The sequence below is a fragment of the Herpailurus yagouaroundi genome, unplaced genomic scaffold (genome assembly GCF_014898765.1).
Source record: "Herpailurus yagouaroundi ecotype Mexico unplaced genomic scaffold, PumYag 210, whole genome shotgun sequence".
NCBI lineage: Eukaryota > Metazoa > Chordata > Mammalia > Carnivora > Felidae > Herpailurus > Herpailurus yagouaroundi.
This window is the reverse complement of record NW_024412441.1, coordinates 3,359,928-3,376,920: the sequence shown is the minus strand read 5'-3', so window position 1 is coordinate 3,376,920 and position 16,993 is coordinate 3,359,928. Positions and strand designations below refer to the sequence as shown.

At 36.4% G+C, this 16,993-nt stretch overlaps 1 protein-coding gene across 6 annotated transcripts in view; it reads left to right on the top strand.

The window, feature by feature from the left end:
* The window catches only part of VRK2 (VRK serine/threonine kinase 2), a 105,362-nt gene that overhangs the window by 53,035 nt on the left and 35,334 nt on the right, over positions 1 to 16,993 (top strand). For all 6 annotated transcript variants that reach the window (XM_040453665.1, XM_040453664.1, XM_040453668.1 and 3 more), the window contains one exon: positions 13,721 to 13,853. In XM_040453665.1, the coding sequence (XP_040309599.1) occupies positions 13,721 to 13,853 (133 nt within the window). The remainder of the gene's footprint in view (positions 1 to 13,720; positions 13,854 to 16,993) is intronic.

Below are 16,993 nucleotides of genomic sequence, written 5' to 3'. Positions count from 1 at the left end.
AGCCTTTCACATTTTAAATCATTTGATTATTGGGGCGCCTGGGTGGCCACCCAGGCGCCCCAAGCCTTTCACATTTTAAATCATTTGATTATTGGGGCGCCTGGGTGGCGCAGTCGGTTAAGCGTCCGACTTCAGCCAGGTCACGATCTCGCGGTCCAGGAGTTCGAGCCCCGCGTCGGGCTCTGGGCTGATGGCTCAGAGCCTGGAGCCTGTTTCCCATTCTGTGTCTCCCTCTCTCTCTGCCCCTCCCCCGTTCATGCTCTGTCTCTCTCTGTCCCAAAAATAAATAAACGTTGAAAAAAATAAAAAATAAAAAAAAAATGTGAAAGGCTTAGGCAAATATCAGGCACATAGTAAGCACTCAGTATATAATAGCTAGAAAATAATTTTATTATTTTTATACTTATGCTGAAAGAATACCGTATCTTATTTTGCTCTCCAAGAATTCTTTCGATTTATGAAAAAAAATATAATGATGTTCTGGTTAAATATTAAGAAGATGGTAATGAATTGGATGTAATAAGTGTAGTTTTCCCCGGGTGTGTAGTTTAATGATAGATGTCCCTCAAGTTGTATGGAACAGAACACCCAGGGTCTATTTTCTATGTAAGGGAAAAGATTTTACATTTATGAGTGTGTATGCACTGTAAATATAGGATGGCCCATTTAACAAATTACCTATCCCCAAGAACATGGTTCCCAAGAGTTAATGCTGTTGAAAAATTAGTGTTTTCCTATAATCAATACAAGCTTATTGAGTGCCTACTGAGTCCCATTGGTCATATTATTTCTATTTCTGAAGGCCAGATGCATACTTGACCAAAGAATATTTGAGCATCCTGATTCACAAAAGGCTATATATAGGGGTTTTATTTTGTTTTGTTTTGTTTTTAGTTATTATGGGAAGATGGCCTTTTTGAATTCTGAATCAACTCATTAAGCTGCATAAGTTGGATGGGTTAAGATGTACCCCTGTTTAGAGGCTATTAAAAAACTGGCACCCCAAGGGACTGTGCATGTAAGAATGGCGTTGGTGTCGGCAACCTCAAATACTGTCTTTGAAATCATTGGAATTTACAGTTAAAGTAGAACAGGTGGCTATTTTGAATGTTGGATAGCTGTGTTTTATGTAGATACAGCTTCCATGTGGTGAACCTGTTTATAATATTATAGCAATGACAGTTAAATTATATCAGCTAACGTTTTGGAGTATCTACTATTTACAGATATACCAAGCACTGAGAATGCTTACTGACATGCTGAAAACTCTTAAGTTCAGACTTGATTTAGACAAAAAGGAAAACCATAAATTGGATGCAATTCAGATTCTCCTCTTCCATTGCCTATTTATTGTGTTAAAGGACAGACACAAATTATGTGCTTTGATAGCACGTTGGAAATTAGAAAGAAAGGGTATTGTAGGTTCTTTCATACAATTCTTGAGAACTTGTGTCAGAAGGACAAATTGGAAAGAGACTGTAATTGGAAAGGTTTTCTTTTGTGGGTGAAAGGCATTTTTAGTAAAGAAGCAATTGCTAGCATGTGAACTATTGAGGGAATTTCCCCCAAAGTCTGGAAAGCATATTAAGTCACAGCCCTATTTGATCAAATAGGCCTTCACATAATGCTTAGGGGAAAAAAAAAAAAAAAAAAAAAAAACTAAGCTGGAATAGAAAAACAGGTCATGGGTTCAAAATGCTAATATCATTTAGAATACTGCTAAGTGCCTCTCAGGATTTTGTTATGATGCTTGAATTTATAGTTCCATTTAAAGGAGCCATGGACTTGAGCCTGACGGAGCAGTAGATGCCGTAAAGAGATGATGATAAGAGGCATAGCTCGTCTGCCATCTCTTCATATGTTAACCTCATGGATGTGTCTTTAAGTCTCTCACTCTCAGTGAATGTTACATATAAAGAAAACAGGATAAAATTCCAGATTTGAAGTAGAGTAGGTAGTTATGAGATCTAAGAGGGAAAAACCTCCAACATAGAAGGCACATTTTTTTTTAAGAATAATCGCATGTTGCAGCCATCAGAAAACAGAAGCTTCAGACTTTTTACAGCTCAGATAAGGTCAGACTATAGTTTTGAAAAATACATTTCATGCTGATTCTAATAAGCATCACATTTGAAAAGTAAGTGGGAACCTTTTAAAAGTTGCATTATTTCGTCTAGACTGTAGTGGTGATGCAACATTACTGGCAAAAACAAGAAGAAAAAGAAAAAAAGAGAAGCTGAAAAACAAAGTACTGGACAATAAGAGAATAAAAAGCACGGGTTTATATCAAAACATAGTAGCATCTATGAGGTTACACGTCGGTTTTTAACAGACATGAGTGATGTTTGTGAACAGAGCCATGTTGCTTACACATTGCATGCTTCATTCCTGCTTTGGCATGCAGAGATTTTCATTAGTTCATAAGCACTTAGTTTACTGCGAAGATTTTCACACTATTGTATCTTGTTGATAGAATAGGGAAATATTATACCCTATTCAAATAAGATAAATGCTGGCTTTTTAAAAAATGTGTTTAAAGTTGCTGACTAAGACTATGTTCTTGCTAGAGTTTTAAGAGTGGTCTTTTTTTAAGTTTCCACTTTAAAAAGTCATGAATAGTAACTATCTCTCTCCATAGTGTAATTTCCAACGAGAGCTTAAGAGACACATTTCTTGATACGGCAAGGTGTGCCAGTTAAAAAGATTTAATTGTATAAAATAGCGTGAAAAATGATAAGACACGAGATTGTATAACAAAAATTTAAGTTCTTGAAAAGTGAATTGCATCTTGGGGGCTAAATATATATCTCTAATGTATAATGAAAATGCAAAGTGGAGGTAGAGTAGTAACGTGGTTTAATGGGTGGTCACATGCCACCGAGCAGTGATATTTGCTCACAATTGTGTCTTGCTTCTCGCTTCTCTCTCAGCTCCATAATCTCTCGCACCCCTTCTCCAGCTGACATCTTTCCTGTCCATCACATCAAGTGTTGAGAAATGCTTCCATTTGAGCCAGTGTGGCTGCTTAGGATTCCCAGTTGCTTGGGCAGCAGAAAGGTGCCAGATTTGACTCTTGATGGGAAAGAGGTTCTTTACTTTTTTCATCGACTATGAGCGTGTCCCTCAAATTTGCATAAACTGAAAGAATCAGGAACTGGTTGGGTGAGGTTGTTAGCCACCAATCAACCAGTTTATTTTTGGTACAAAAATGAATAAATCATTTTCTTTCCAAACTTCTTCTTTCTCCTCTGCATTCTTTATTCATCGAATCCTCCCTTACCAGCCAACCATACCATTCTTAGAGTTGTCATTGATCCACTTATCCAGTAACTGTGGTTCTCCGTGGTCTCCCTTCTTTTGTTCACCAGTGCCCTAGTCCACCCTCCCATCACCCTTTGCCTGGACTATTGTTATATTCTCCCAGATGAATTCTCTGCTTCCCTTTCCTCATCATGGTGCTGCCAGTACTGATAATATTATTCCTTGCCAAAAGCCTTTGGTGACTTGTATTTGCATACTAAAATTGTGTTCTAGCTTCTTAGCACGGTTTTGGAAACTGTGCTAACTGATGATAACCAGTTTTTTTCTGGCTTTTGTTGTATTTCCAGTAGCCTCTGCACTCCCAACATGCATTGACCCATACTCTGGTTTTCCTTCTTGTGTTACCTCTTTTCCCTATCTCCATTTGTGGAAAGCTTAGATATTTGTCAAGACCCAACACAAATGTTTCTTTCTCTGAGTCTTTCAATTAGAAATAACTTCCCCTTGCTCCAAAGTGTTGCTAACTTTGGGGTACCTGGGTGGCTCAGTCAGGCGTCCAGCTTCAGCTCAGGTCATGATCTCATGGTTCATGAGTTTGAGCCCCACATCAGATTCTGTGCTGACAGCTCAGAGCCTAGAGCCTACTTTGGATTCTGTATCTCCCTGTCTCTCTGCCCCTTCCCAACTCGCACATGCGCACGTGCGCGTGCTCTCTCTCTCAAAAATAAACATTAAAAAAATAATAAAGTGCTACTAAATTTAAATCTGTTACACTTTTTCTCAAAGTAATGCTTTCTTTAGACCTGTAGGTAGACTTCTGTCATCTCTCCTTTGTATGAGATATATGGAAAAAACTCTACTTCTGATCAGACTGATTTAGGTTCATTTTCAACTTTGCCAGTTACTGTAAGTTTGTTGTGCACAGAATACCTACCTTTACTCATTCTGTTTTCACATCTTCAAGACATCTTAAAATAATCTCCTTTTAGGGTCATGAGGGTTAAATAATTTGACTTCTCTAAAGCACTCAGTAAATATGCATTCAATACATATGCACTCATTTTAGTTTTTCTTTGTTTTTTGTAAACATATGATTCTCAATAGTTTATCATGCTTGGCACTCAGATGTCTATTGAAAAGAATTTACTCCAATTTTTCCAATTATTAACATCAAGAAAAATTAATAAAAAATTATTTCAGCCTGTGCAGAAGGCCTTAAGAGTAGGTACTGTCACAGATGCAAAAGTATATGTATGCAACATTGTCCTGGCCACTTCTCCCCTTGGAGCTTACAACTGGTAAATGTGGCACCAAGGCTTAAATACAAGAAAAGCTAAATAATTCTGTACATTTTTAAATAGTAAATCCATGTGGACACAAATGAAAACCCAGTAAGTTGCTTTGTGGTTAAAGGAATGTACATACCAGGATTCAGGTGTGAGTGGTGAACCCAGGAATTGTGAAGTGTGGAGCCAGGGGTGTGGTAGGAGGCAGAGAAGAGCACTTTGGGCACCTTAGAGGGGTGCCTGATTGAAGATGAAGGCCCTTCCCATGCAATTCACTGCAAAGAAGAGTTATGGCAGGGTGTTCTGTAATCATCAGTTCTACCTATCCATTTGGAGAATTAAAGTGGTATAAGACCCTCACCACATCAGGAAACAAAGGAGATGGGACGTAAAGGATTGACTAAGTGCAGAACTTGAGAATGTGGTATGGGTGCAGATCTGGTTAGGTTAAAGGGGAAGATGATGTTTGAGACAGTCTTGGTTAGTACAGGAAAGTTGCATTTTTTTATGGACATCGAAGTCTAACTTGCTTTTCATCTTTATTTGCCTAGTGCTTTTAATGAAAGCTATGACTTACCACCTGTGCCAAATCCAGTTTTCAGAGGGGCTGCTACTGAGACAGAATTAGGATTGCAAGGTCTTTATTGGAGAAGCAAGTATATTATCCATGCGAGGGAAAAAGAGAAAAAGCAAGATTGGACAAAGAAAGCTTTGAGAGTGGGATGTTCATATGACCCCCACAAGAGGAAAGGGGGGCAGGAAGGATTGGGCCGGGAGAGCTCAGACTGTGATACAGCTCTGACAGGCAGCACCAGACCAGAGAGTACCCATTAGAAGAACCCCTGGGTAGAAATGGCCACATGGTATCCCCACTGTGCTCCTTGTGTGGCGGGTGCTGCCTAGGGAGAGCATGCCCTTGGCTCATGCGCTGTAACAGTTCCCAGTGGACCTGCCAGTTGAGGTTGTCCGCTTATTGCCTTCTTCACAGGCGAAAGGTCCCTTCTTTCTGGGTGGGACTGGACCTCAGTGGCTACCACGCTACCTTTTCAGTAGTAAAATATTAAAGTCAAAAGTCCAGGTAAACCTTAGTTCAGATTAGGTGGGTTTTGTTTTTTTGGTTTTTTTTGTTTTGTTTTGTTTTGTTTTTTGGAGGTGGGGAGATTAGGGAGCCTGAAAAACTCACTAAAACAATAAAACTTTTGTAGAAGCTGGATTTGGTGTGGGTAATTTGCATTATCTGGGTGTAACACATTATTTTTTTTATCTGTTAAATGTGCACATAATGACACATTTTCCTTACCACCTCATGAAGTTGAAAACAACAACAACAACAACAACCCATAATACGTATCTATGAAAGGTGAGAAGAAAATGACTACCATGTGGAAATAAAGTACAATGTAATAGAAAGATCTATGGAATTAGAATAAAGGGGAAGCAGGCAGGGCTCTCCTTTTATTCGTGGAGAAAAGAAAAACGATTACTAAATTCAGAAAAATCACATAAAAAGAAAATCATTTAAAATGCATTAGGGAGCTAGATATTTACATTTTTCTATGCCTAGTATGATTACAATGCAAATAATCATTTCCTACCTGATCTTAGTACTCTTGAGTTTCCTACTACAGGCCTGTCTAAAACTAGGGATATTGTACATACTTAAAGTGAAAATATTAACTAGTTGTTATTTTTTATTTCATAGAAAAAAAGAAGAGATAATATTTAAAAAGTTAACTGGAAAGCAAGTTTTATTTTAGATTAGGGGTTGGCAAACTTTTTCTGTAAAGAACCAGATAGTAAATATTTTAGGCTTTTATGAGCTCTGTGGGCCACATATGGGTCTCTGTTGCATATTCTTTTTCTTTCTTTTCTTTTTTTTTATAATCCTATAAAAATGTAAAAATCATTCTTAGCTCAAGGACACATAAAAATAGGACTTAGACTGCAAACCTTATTGTGGATTAAGTTTTGCTCAAACTTATTTTTAACTTCAGCAAAATTTCAGAAATAGATAGAACCTCAAATTCTAAACTATATTAAAAAAGGAGAATGGACTTTGATGTCATAGAGGCATGGGATTGAATCCTGCGTCTGTCCATTACTAGTTCTGACTTGGGCAGGTTACTTGCTGGGGTGCTTAGCTTCCTGGCTGGGAGGTGGCCTTGATTTAATGAGATAATTTGTGAAAGATACTTTGCCCAATGATCATCACATAATTAGAACCTCAACAAATTTTCTTCCTTCCCTCCCTTTCTTATCTTCTTTGACAATATTTCCCAGTCCTTTCTTTCTTGAATTGCTTTAACAGAATTCTAGACTGTGTATTTCTAATATAAGATCTTCATAGAAACTCTCACTTTGACCTAATTTGTATAAAATTAATTTATCAACATTTTTATTACTTGGGACAAATTATTGACTTTATTTACACCAAAATCTATACCCACTAAATGCAGTCACTCCTAAATTTCTTCAGTACTGTATCAAGATCTATAATGTTGATAGATAGTAGTGATAAAACTTTTATGAGAATTTTATTTATTTATTTATTTTTAATTTTTGTTTAGTGTTTATTTATTTTTGAGACACAGAGACACAGGGCATGAGCAGGGGAGGGGCAGAGAGAGAGGGAGACACAGAATCAGAAGCAGGCTCCAGGCTCTGAACTGTCAGCACAGAGCCCGACGCGGGGCTTGAACTCACAGACCGTAAGATCATGACCTGAGCCAAAGTCGGACGCTTAACCGACTGAGCCACCCAGGCGCCCCATATGGGAATTTTAGAGAATTTATCCAATACTCACAGAATATAAATATTTTAAGCCATGTGCTACATTATTAGATAAAAAAACAAACTAAAAAAACGGGGGTTATGTAGGCTGGTGAAGATTGTTAGTTGTTTGTTTTACCATTTTGTTCAATAGCCTTCTATGATTATTTGAATCCTGCCCACAACTCTCTATTAAGACCACTGGTTATGCACCCACAATTGGAGCACCAAGTATATAAAGCATAAGTTAACAAATTAAAGACTCCACCTATAGACAACAATACAGTGATATGGGGTTCCAATACATTCTCAACAACGGATACATCATCCAGATGAAAATCAATGAGGAAACATTGGGCTTAAACTGCATGTTAGATCAGATGGACTAACAGACATATACAAATCATTCCAACCAACTGCAGCAGAATATACATTCTTCTCAAACACACATGGAACATTTTCTAGAGCAGATCATTTGTTAGGCCACAGGACAAGTTAATAAATTTAAGAAGATTGAAATATCAAGCATCGTTTCCAACCACAACATTATGAAACTTGAAATCCATTATAAGAGGAAAACTGGAAACTTCCTGTATGTGTGGAGATTAAACAACATGTTCCTGAACTACCATTAGTGAAAGGGACAGACATCAAAGGAACTACCAAATCAAAAGGGACAACAAGGGCACCTGGCTGGCTCAGTTGGTAGAGCATGCCACTCTTGATCTCGGTGTTGTGAGTTTGAGCCCCACATCGGGTATAGAGATTACTTAAATAAGTAAATATTTTTTAAAAAGGCACATCAAAGAATATCTCCAGACAAATGAAAACGGAAAGACACATACCAAAACTTATAGGATGCAAGAAAAGAAGTTCCAAAAAGTAACTTTATAGTGATAAATGCCTACATTAAGAAAAAAGAAAGATCTTAAACAACCTAGCTTTACATCTAAAGGAACGAGAAAAAGAAGAACAAACACAAAGTTTGTAAGCATGAAGTTAGTAGAAAGAAGAAAATAATAAACTCCAGAGCCAAAATTCATGAAATAGAGACCAAAAAGAATAGAAAAGATCAAGGAAACAGCTGGCTTTTGAAAAGATAGAAAATATTGGCAAACTTTTAGCTAGACTAAAAAAAAAAAGAGACCCATATCAATGAAGTCAGGGATGAAAGAGGAGAGATTATAACTGATAAACTCTAGGGGCTCCTGGGTGGCTTAGTTGGTTAAGTGTTTGACTCTTGATTTCAGCTCAGGTCATGATTTAAAGATTCATGAGTTTGAGCCCTCATTGGGCTCTGCACTGGCAGCACAAATCCTGCTTGGGATTCTCTATCTCTCTCTTTCTCTCTTTCTGCCCCTCCCCTGCTCTCTCTCTCTCTCTCTCAAAATAAATAAACATTTTTTTATTAAAAAAAAACCTCTAAGAATCTTAAGAAACTACTATGGACAATTATATAGCAACACACTAGATAAGTTAGAAGAAATGGATATATTTCTAGAAACATGCAACCTACCAAGATCGAATCACAGAAAAATAGAAAATCTGAACAGACCTATTACTAGTAAGGAACAAGGAAACGTCCAGGACCAGATGGCTTCCCTGGTGAATTCTACCAAACATTTAAAGAAGAATTCATATGAATTGTTTTCAAACTCTTCCCCCAAAATAGAAGAAGGACACACTTCCAAACTCATTTTAAGAAGCCAGCATTGCCGTGGTACCAAGGCCAGGTAAGGATGCTATAGGAAAAGAAAATTACAGTCCAATATCCCTGATGACCGTAGATGCAAAAATACTAAGCAAAATACTAGCAATCCAATTTCAACAGTATGTTAAAGGGTTAATACACCACGATCAAGTGAGACTTATTCCTGGGATGCAAGGATGGTTCAAATAAACAAATCAATCAGTGTGATACATCACATTAACAAAATGAGTGCTAAGAATCATACGATCATGTAAATAGATGCAGAAAAAAAACATTTGACAAATTCAACATCTTTTCATGATTAAAATCTCTAAAAATTAGGCATAGAAGGAACGTACCTCAACATAAAAAAGGCCAATTATGACAAGCCCATAGACAACATCATAATTGATGGTGAAAAGCTGAAAGCTCTTCCTCTAAGATCAGGAAAATGACAAGAATGCCCACTCTCACCATTTTTTTCAATATAGTACTGGAAGTCCTACTCAGAGCAATTTGTCAAGAAAAAGAAATAAAGTCATCCAAATAGGAAAGGAAGTAAAATTGTCTCTGGGGATGACATGATCTTATATACAGAAAACCCTAAAGATTCCACCAAAAAACCATTAGAAGTAATAATGGTAATAATGAAGTAATAATGAATTTCAGTAAAGTTGCAGGATACAAAATCAGTATAGAAAAGTCAGTTGCATTTCTATATACTAACGATGAGCTATTGAAAAGAGAAATGAAAATAATCCCATTTAAAATCACATCAAAAAGAATAAAATATTTAGGAATAAATTTAACCAAGAACATGAAAGATCTATATACTGAAAACCATAAAATACTGATGAAAGAAATTGAAGAAGGCACAAATAAATAGACATTCCATGCTGATGGGTTGAAAGAATTAAAATTGTAAAAATGTACATACTGTCCAGAACAGTCAACAGATTCAACTTAGTCTCTATCAAAGTTCCAATGGCTTTTTTTCACAGAAATAGAAAAACAATTCTAAAAATTGTTTGGAACCACAAAAGACCCTGAGTTGCCATAGCAATCCTGAGAAGGAAGAATGGTGTTGGAGGCATCACACTTCCTGATCTCAAACTGGATTACAGTGTTCTAGTAATCAAAACAATATGGTGTTAGCATGAGAACAGAAACATAGATCAATGCAACAGAATAGAGATCCCAGAAATAAACTCATGCATATACGGTCAATTAATCTTTGACAAGGAGCCAAGAATATACATAGGAAAAGGATATTTTTTTTAATGGTGCTGGGAAAATTTAACAGCTACATGGAAAAGAATGAAACTGGATCCATATCTTACACCACACACAAAAATTAACTCCAAATGGATTAAAGACTTGAACATAAGACTTGAAACCATAAAACTTCTAGAAGAAAACGTAAGGAAAACTTGACATTGGTCTTGCCAGTGATTTTTGGATTTAACACCAAAAGCAAAGGCAACTAATGCAAAAATAAACAAGTGAGACTGCATCAAACTAAAAAGCCTCTTCATATTAAAGGAACCATCAACACGATGAATAGGCAATTATGGAATGGGAGAAAACATGTACAAACCACATGTCCAGTGAGGATATATACAAAATATGCAAATGAACTCATATAACTCAATAGCAAAAACAAAGCAACCCAGTTGAAAAGTGAGCAAAGGATATGTATAGGCATTTTCCAAAGAAGACATCCAAATGGCCACCGGGTATATAAAATTGTACTCAGCATCGCTAAATCATCAGACAAATGCAAATCAAAACCACAATGTGATATCAACTCACACTTGTTAGGCTATTATCAAAAATACCAGATAACAAATACTGGCAAGGATATGGAAAAAAGGGAACCCTTGTGCACTGTTGGTGGGAATGTAAACTACCACAGCCACTGTGGAAAATAGTACAGAGATTCCTCAAGAAATTAAAAATAGAACTACCATATCATCCAGCAATCCACTTCTGGGTATGTATCCAAAGGAAGTGAAATCATTGTCTCTGAGACTTACCTTTACTGTCATGTTCACTGCAGCATTATCTAAAGAATTACTGTATTCTGAGCCAAATGGTTAGCATATGTTTTCTTTACTATATTGTTCGCTTCTTGTCTTTATATTAAACGTAGACCCCACACTGCCCTTTAGACTTTGAGTAAGCCAACACAGTCTTGAGACCCATAGCTCAGTGATGATCGAGAAGGCCTTAGTGTTCCCCCTCAGCTTGACTAAATTTTAGACCATTTTCTTCTGGATTATAGGCCCCTGTCCTCCCTCTTCTTAAAGCATTTACCTAAGAACACTTAAAATTGTAAGTTCTTTCTCTGCATCTTTGAGATATAAATCTCCTCCCAGCCTCTTGCCAGTGTTGCAACCAGGGAATGTCTTTCTCAAGGACCTGGGAGCCATCCCTTTAAAATGTAGTCATTAAGAAGGATGTGCCCTTATCCCCTTGTCTCTGATGAAGGGGCGGAGCCTACACACCAGTTAACAAACCTACTCACGCTGACCAGCCTTCTCTCTTAACCTCCTCCAGTTATTTCACTACCTCACCCTCAGGACTTAAAAACTTGCCCACGTTTTGTTTCAGTGGAGTTGAATTCAAGCCCTACCCAACTGCTGCAGTCTCTCTCCCTTATTCAGTAGCCTTCTTTGTCTGTTTGACTTGATCAGTACAACTTCCCTTTGACAGTGATTGAGAGTGAAAACTCTGGGGTCAGACTCTGACTCCATTTTACTACACAAATCACATAATCTCACCAGGCTTCAGTTTTTATTTGAAAAAAAAATGGAGATAATGGTACCTACCTACAGGATTTCTGTGAGGATGGCATGGGTCAGTGAATATAAAGCTCTTAGCATGCTGCCTGGTGCATATTAGGCACAATGAATTTTAGGTCTGATGTTTTTTTTTTTGACTAATGACTATATGAAAAGCCTCTTGATATGTCTTTTATATATATATATATGTATATATATATATATATATATACTATATATATATACATAGCATAGTATATATATATAGTATAGTGTGTATATATATAATATATACATATATATTATATATAATATATTATATGCACACATAGTAAATTACTCTAGTGTATTTAAAAGGTTTCCTTTAGCTGAATTACCAGTATGTATATTTTCAGGATATCTACTTTGCAAAGTGAAGTCTGTTTAGTTCTTGAACTAAAATGAGTGCATCATAAATAGTGAAAGCAGTTATATATCTAATCCTGGAGTCTAGTTATTTAGGGCAGAGGGATAGGGTTACTTCTGAGGCCATGTTGAGAAATGGTGTCTGTGGGCGAGAGAGACAAAACTGAAATATCATGTTTTCAGACACTCTAGCAAGCTATATTCTCCAACAAATGAAGAAAACTCTGTGCTGCTTATATTTTTAAGGTCAAATTATCTCCTTCTTAGGCTATCATAAAACCAAAAACTTAGACTAAAATTTAATACTAAATTTTCTTTTAATGGGTATTATATTTTAAAAATGCAAGTTGTATTGCAGTACTCTGTTGTCTTAAAGCTCTATCATGAAATGTTGCCTCAGTCCCTAAATTTTAAAGAAATACATGTGAAACAGTACATTTAAAACTTTTAAACTGCTTTTGGGCACCTAGGTGGCTCAGTTGGTTGAGTGTTGGACTCTTGATTTTGGCTCAGGTCATGATTTCATGGTTCATGGGTTCAAGCCCCGTGTCAGGCTCTGTACAGACAGCATGGAGCCTGGTTGGGATTCTCTCTCTTCCTCTCTCTCTGCCCTTCCCAGGTCACACACACATACTCTCTCTCTCAAAACAAAATAAAAACTTTAAAAAAATTTTTTAAACTACTTTCTTTTTGTGGGGGGAGCATGGTGACATAGTTGGGAACTCCTATATTCTGACTACATATCAGGATAAATGTCTAGTCATTTCAGTTTCCTATTCAGTGCATGTTATATCTGGAAAACTACTTCTCCCCCTTCTTTCTCTCTCCAAAAGTAATCTGAGAAAAATTCACTTGAATTGCCATCTGACTTTTAACAATCTATATTCTGTTTGGAGAACTTGCTTGCAATTCTGACTGACTTACAAAGATAACAGTGATGATATGGATCGGTCTGAAAGGCCAAAAGTACTGCATTGATGTTCCCTTCTTAAATACAGACAACATGGTGGGTTTGTTGTTTTTTTTTTCTTTAAGAGTCATTACCTCTTATAGTCTGTTCACTGTTTCCATACTTCCTGGTAATGGAGATTCCGGTAACATTAGGTTTATATTTTTAGATTGTTAGCTCTCCTCTCCTCTCCCTGCTTGAACCACTTTTATGATTCAGGGAGGGGTTGTAAGAAAAGGCAGATCCCATAAGCTGTATGAATACAGATTTTAAAAAATTGTAGTTTATGATATCTAGATGCTCACCTGGAGGGAAGGGAATTTAGGAGTAAAATAAAAAGGACTAAAATTTAAGTCAACTCAGAAACAAGATATGTCTATGATGAACTAAGGATTTAAGCTGGAAAGTTAGTTGTTATGGCCCCCGGTTGTATATATTTTATCCTCAGGCACCATTTGGTTTAATAAAATGTAGATCTGAGGCTGTTTTTAACCTATCAGTTTCTTAAGACTTAATTATAAAGGTTATATTTTCAGAGGACAAAAGCATTATTCATTTCTCTGTTCATGTCTTCCAGGTTTATCTTGCAGATTATGGACTTTGCTACAGATATTGTCCCAATGGGAACCACAAACAGTATCAAGAAAATCCTAGAAAAGGCCATAATGGGACAATAGAGTTTACCAGTGTGGATGCCCACAAGGGAGTAGGTAGGTTTCTTTTTTTTCTCCTTTTCTTAATTTTATTTCAGGAGAATGATTAAAGAGTAATAAGGCCTATGAAATGACCTTTGCATAGTCAGTTTGAAGAGTGAGAACACTGACAAGATTTTTATCAAAAGTAGTGAATTCTGTATGCCAGTGAGTATTTCTTCTAACAAGGGGAGGAGGTAGAGATCGTGACAAGTGAGAAGGGCACAACAGAGTGTCAAGTAAGCAAAACTTGATGGATTTGGGGCAGGAAATTACTAGTTTGTATGGGTTAAACTTGTAGGTCGGCAACTGAATCTGTATGCTGTCATTAATATCACAGATTTGGTAAAGGTGCACATGGGAAGAATTATTCTTGTTTTTCACCATGCCCTTATCAGAGCTTTAGAAGATATCATCTTTCCACGATAAGGAAATCTTTTCTGAAACTATAAAGTGTTAACTTGTGGAAATCTCTCCTAGTCGCCTTTCATATATCTTACTTATTTAAACTCACTTTGATGGTATTGGAAACACATTTGCAGGTAAATTACATACATAGTCCTTTTATTGGATATTGATTATACTGCCTTGCATTCCAAGGCAGACTTAATTCAACAATTCCCTAATTAGTTAAAGTCATAACCTATGTCTTGTATTCATTTACCATTAATTAAACCTTAGCTGTTTATTACACTGCAGTCCAAATCCAATAGCCGACCCAGAGAGCCATGGAAAAGGAAGTAGGAGGTCAATATTGAAAATATATGGTGCAGAGTCCCACCGATGGTTGCTTTGTTCACAATCAATATGGTCAATGCAACTGTACTTTCTTAGTTGCTCTGTCAGCAAGACAAAAAGTCAATTCTAATGTTATGCTAGCAAAAAAAATGGTGAATATTGAAAAAGTTTGGCTTTCAAAATTATATTCTTTGTAAACTTTATTTATAAAAGTATTTTAAAATATGCTAAACCATACAAAAAATTTACAAGCAGCTTTGAAAGGACCACATTTCACTCAGAGGCAATTAGACATTTGCACTTGTTAATGGCTGTTGAACTGTTACCCTAAGCTGATACTTTCTGACGAGTTTTAGTTGGTGCAAACAACTGTATATTATTGCCTTTTCTATTAAAAGGACCATTGACCATGTAATGTAGAAGGTCTTGATCATTTTCCAGAGCAGTTAAAACCCACACTAGTGTGAGGTAGGCCAATGAAAAAAGTGAAACAAGTGTGTCAGTTGTATACCTTCTTTCCGAGAAGCATCATAGGTTAAATTTTCTGAAATGGAAATTAGCGTTTTTATATTCCTGATCAGAGTAACAGAAATCACTACATTTTTCCCCAATAATAGGGTAGTTAGAAAAGTAGTGATCACTCAGAAACAGTAATATTGTATAATTTTTCACCGTTTACATTGTTAATGAATCAATGAGCATTTAAAGACGTAAATGGGACATGGCTTTAATTAAATTAAGAAATGTAAGAGTCAAATGCTTATTGATATATATTTTTTTCAATTTAAAGTTCTTGCACTCTGAATGAATTTTGTTCCTTACTTTTGCCAGATGTATTGGTATGAAAGAATTTGCAGAAACCTGGAGGTACTTTTTTCATAGTGGTGTAACTGGAAATTCATCATACAGATTCTTAAGCGTTGGTCTAGTGATGTTAATGATATTAACTTATGGTTGGGCCACTTGCTTCTAAAACTGACTGCTCTAATACTGATCCTGCCTGATTTCGGCTATCAAAATCACTAAGAAACCATAGTGATGGCAGAAGGGGAAGTAGAGTTGTTACATGTTGGTTTAGTTAGTGTTTGGACTGTGGTAATTCTGAACGTCCTCAACAGTCATCCCCTAGTTTAGGGCAGTGTTTTCATTGTGCCATCTTCATGAATGACTCAAATAACTTTTTTTTATTCTGTAGTCCATTTAAGTTTTTCGTCCCTAAATAATAAAACGTGTTGATGAATTGGGCAGATTTCCGCATGCTATGTCTCTGGGGAGAAGACTGAACTGAGAAGGATGGTAGAAAGGTGGTATTACCTTCCTAGGAGGATAGTCAGGGAAGTGCCTATACGACATGTTTTTGGTATTTGCTAAAAAGTTAGATGCTAAGGTGAATAATTCATTTTTATCATGGGTTTCACCAGATTCATATAAAAAATAGATTCCCTTAATGCATTTAAAATAGAATTTACACTAAACTTCTAGGAATATCTATATCTGCACAGGTAGACGTATAGATACAGTTAACCCTTAACATGAGGATTAGGGGTGCCAATGCCCCATGCGGTCCAAAATCCACGCATAAATTTTGACCCCCCATAACTTAACCACTAATAGCCTACTGAATAACCAGAAGCCTTACCGGATAATATAGTTGATTAATATGTTTTTTATGTTATATGTATTGCATACTGCATTCTTACAATAAAGTAAGCTAGAGAAAGAAAATGTTACTAAGAAAATTGTAAGGAAGAGAAAATGTATTTACAGTGCTATACTGTAAAAAAATCTGCATTTAAGTAGACCCGTACAATTCAAATCTGTGATGTCCACCATATACACATATATACATACATACATGCACGTGTACCCACATATATACATAGATACATATAAGTATGCATTGTTGCTGAAGTTTTAGTGTGCAGTTTTTAGTCTGGTATAAGAAGTGAAGGGTTTGATATCCTCAAATGTTTGAAAGCTATTCATTCCTAACGTTTTGCATTTAATTTTCCAAAATAAAACATTTTACTTTAGGATTTTATTAGGAATGAAATAATCATTTAGTCATACGTAGAAACCAGAATAAACAGGGCCATAAATCCTGTAGGTAAATGCGAAAGGTCAGATTCATAAATATTCATGTGTTTACTTTTCAGTACAGTCACTATGTAGTTTAATCTCAGAAAAAAATCTTTTCTCTACCAGTCCAGCCGTGAGATCAAATAAATACTGAGAAAGATAATGCAAAGGAAAACATAAAGAGCAAAACAAGTTATCTCTAGGAAGTAGAACCTCTGGTTGTCAAAGCATTTGCTGTATGTCAGGTGTATCTGTGTCTGGTCAGGCCCAGGGAAATATACACGCTTCCGTGTAAAACTGGCTTCTGAATTAGCCACTTAACAGTCTGTTAACGTGATCAG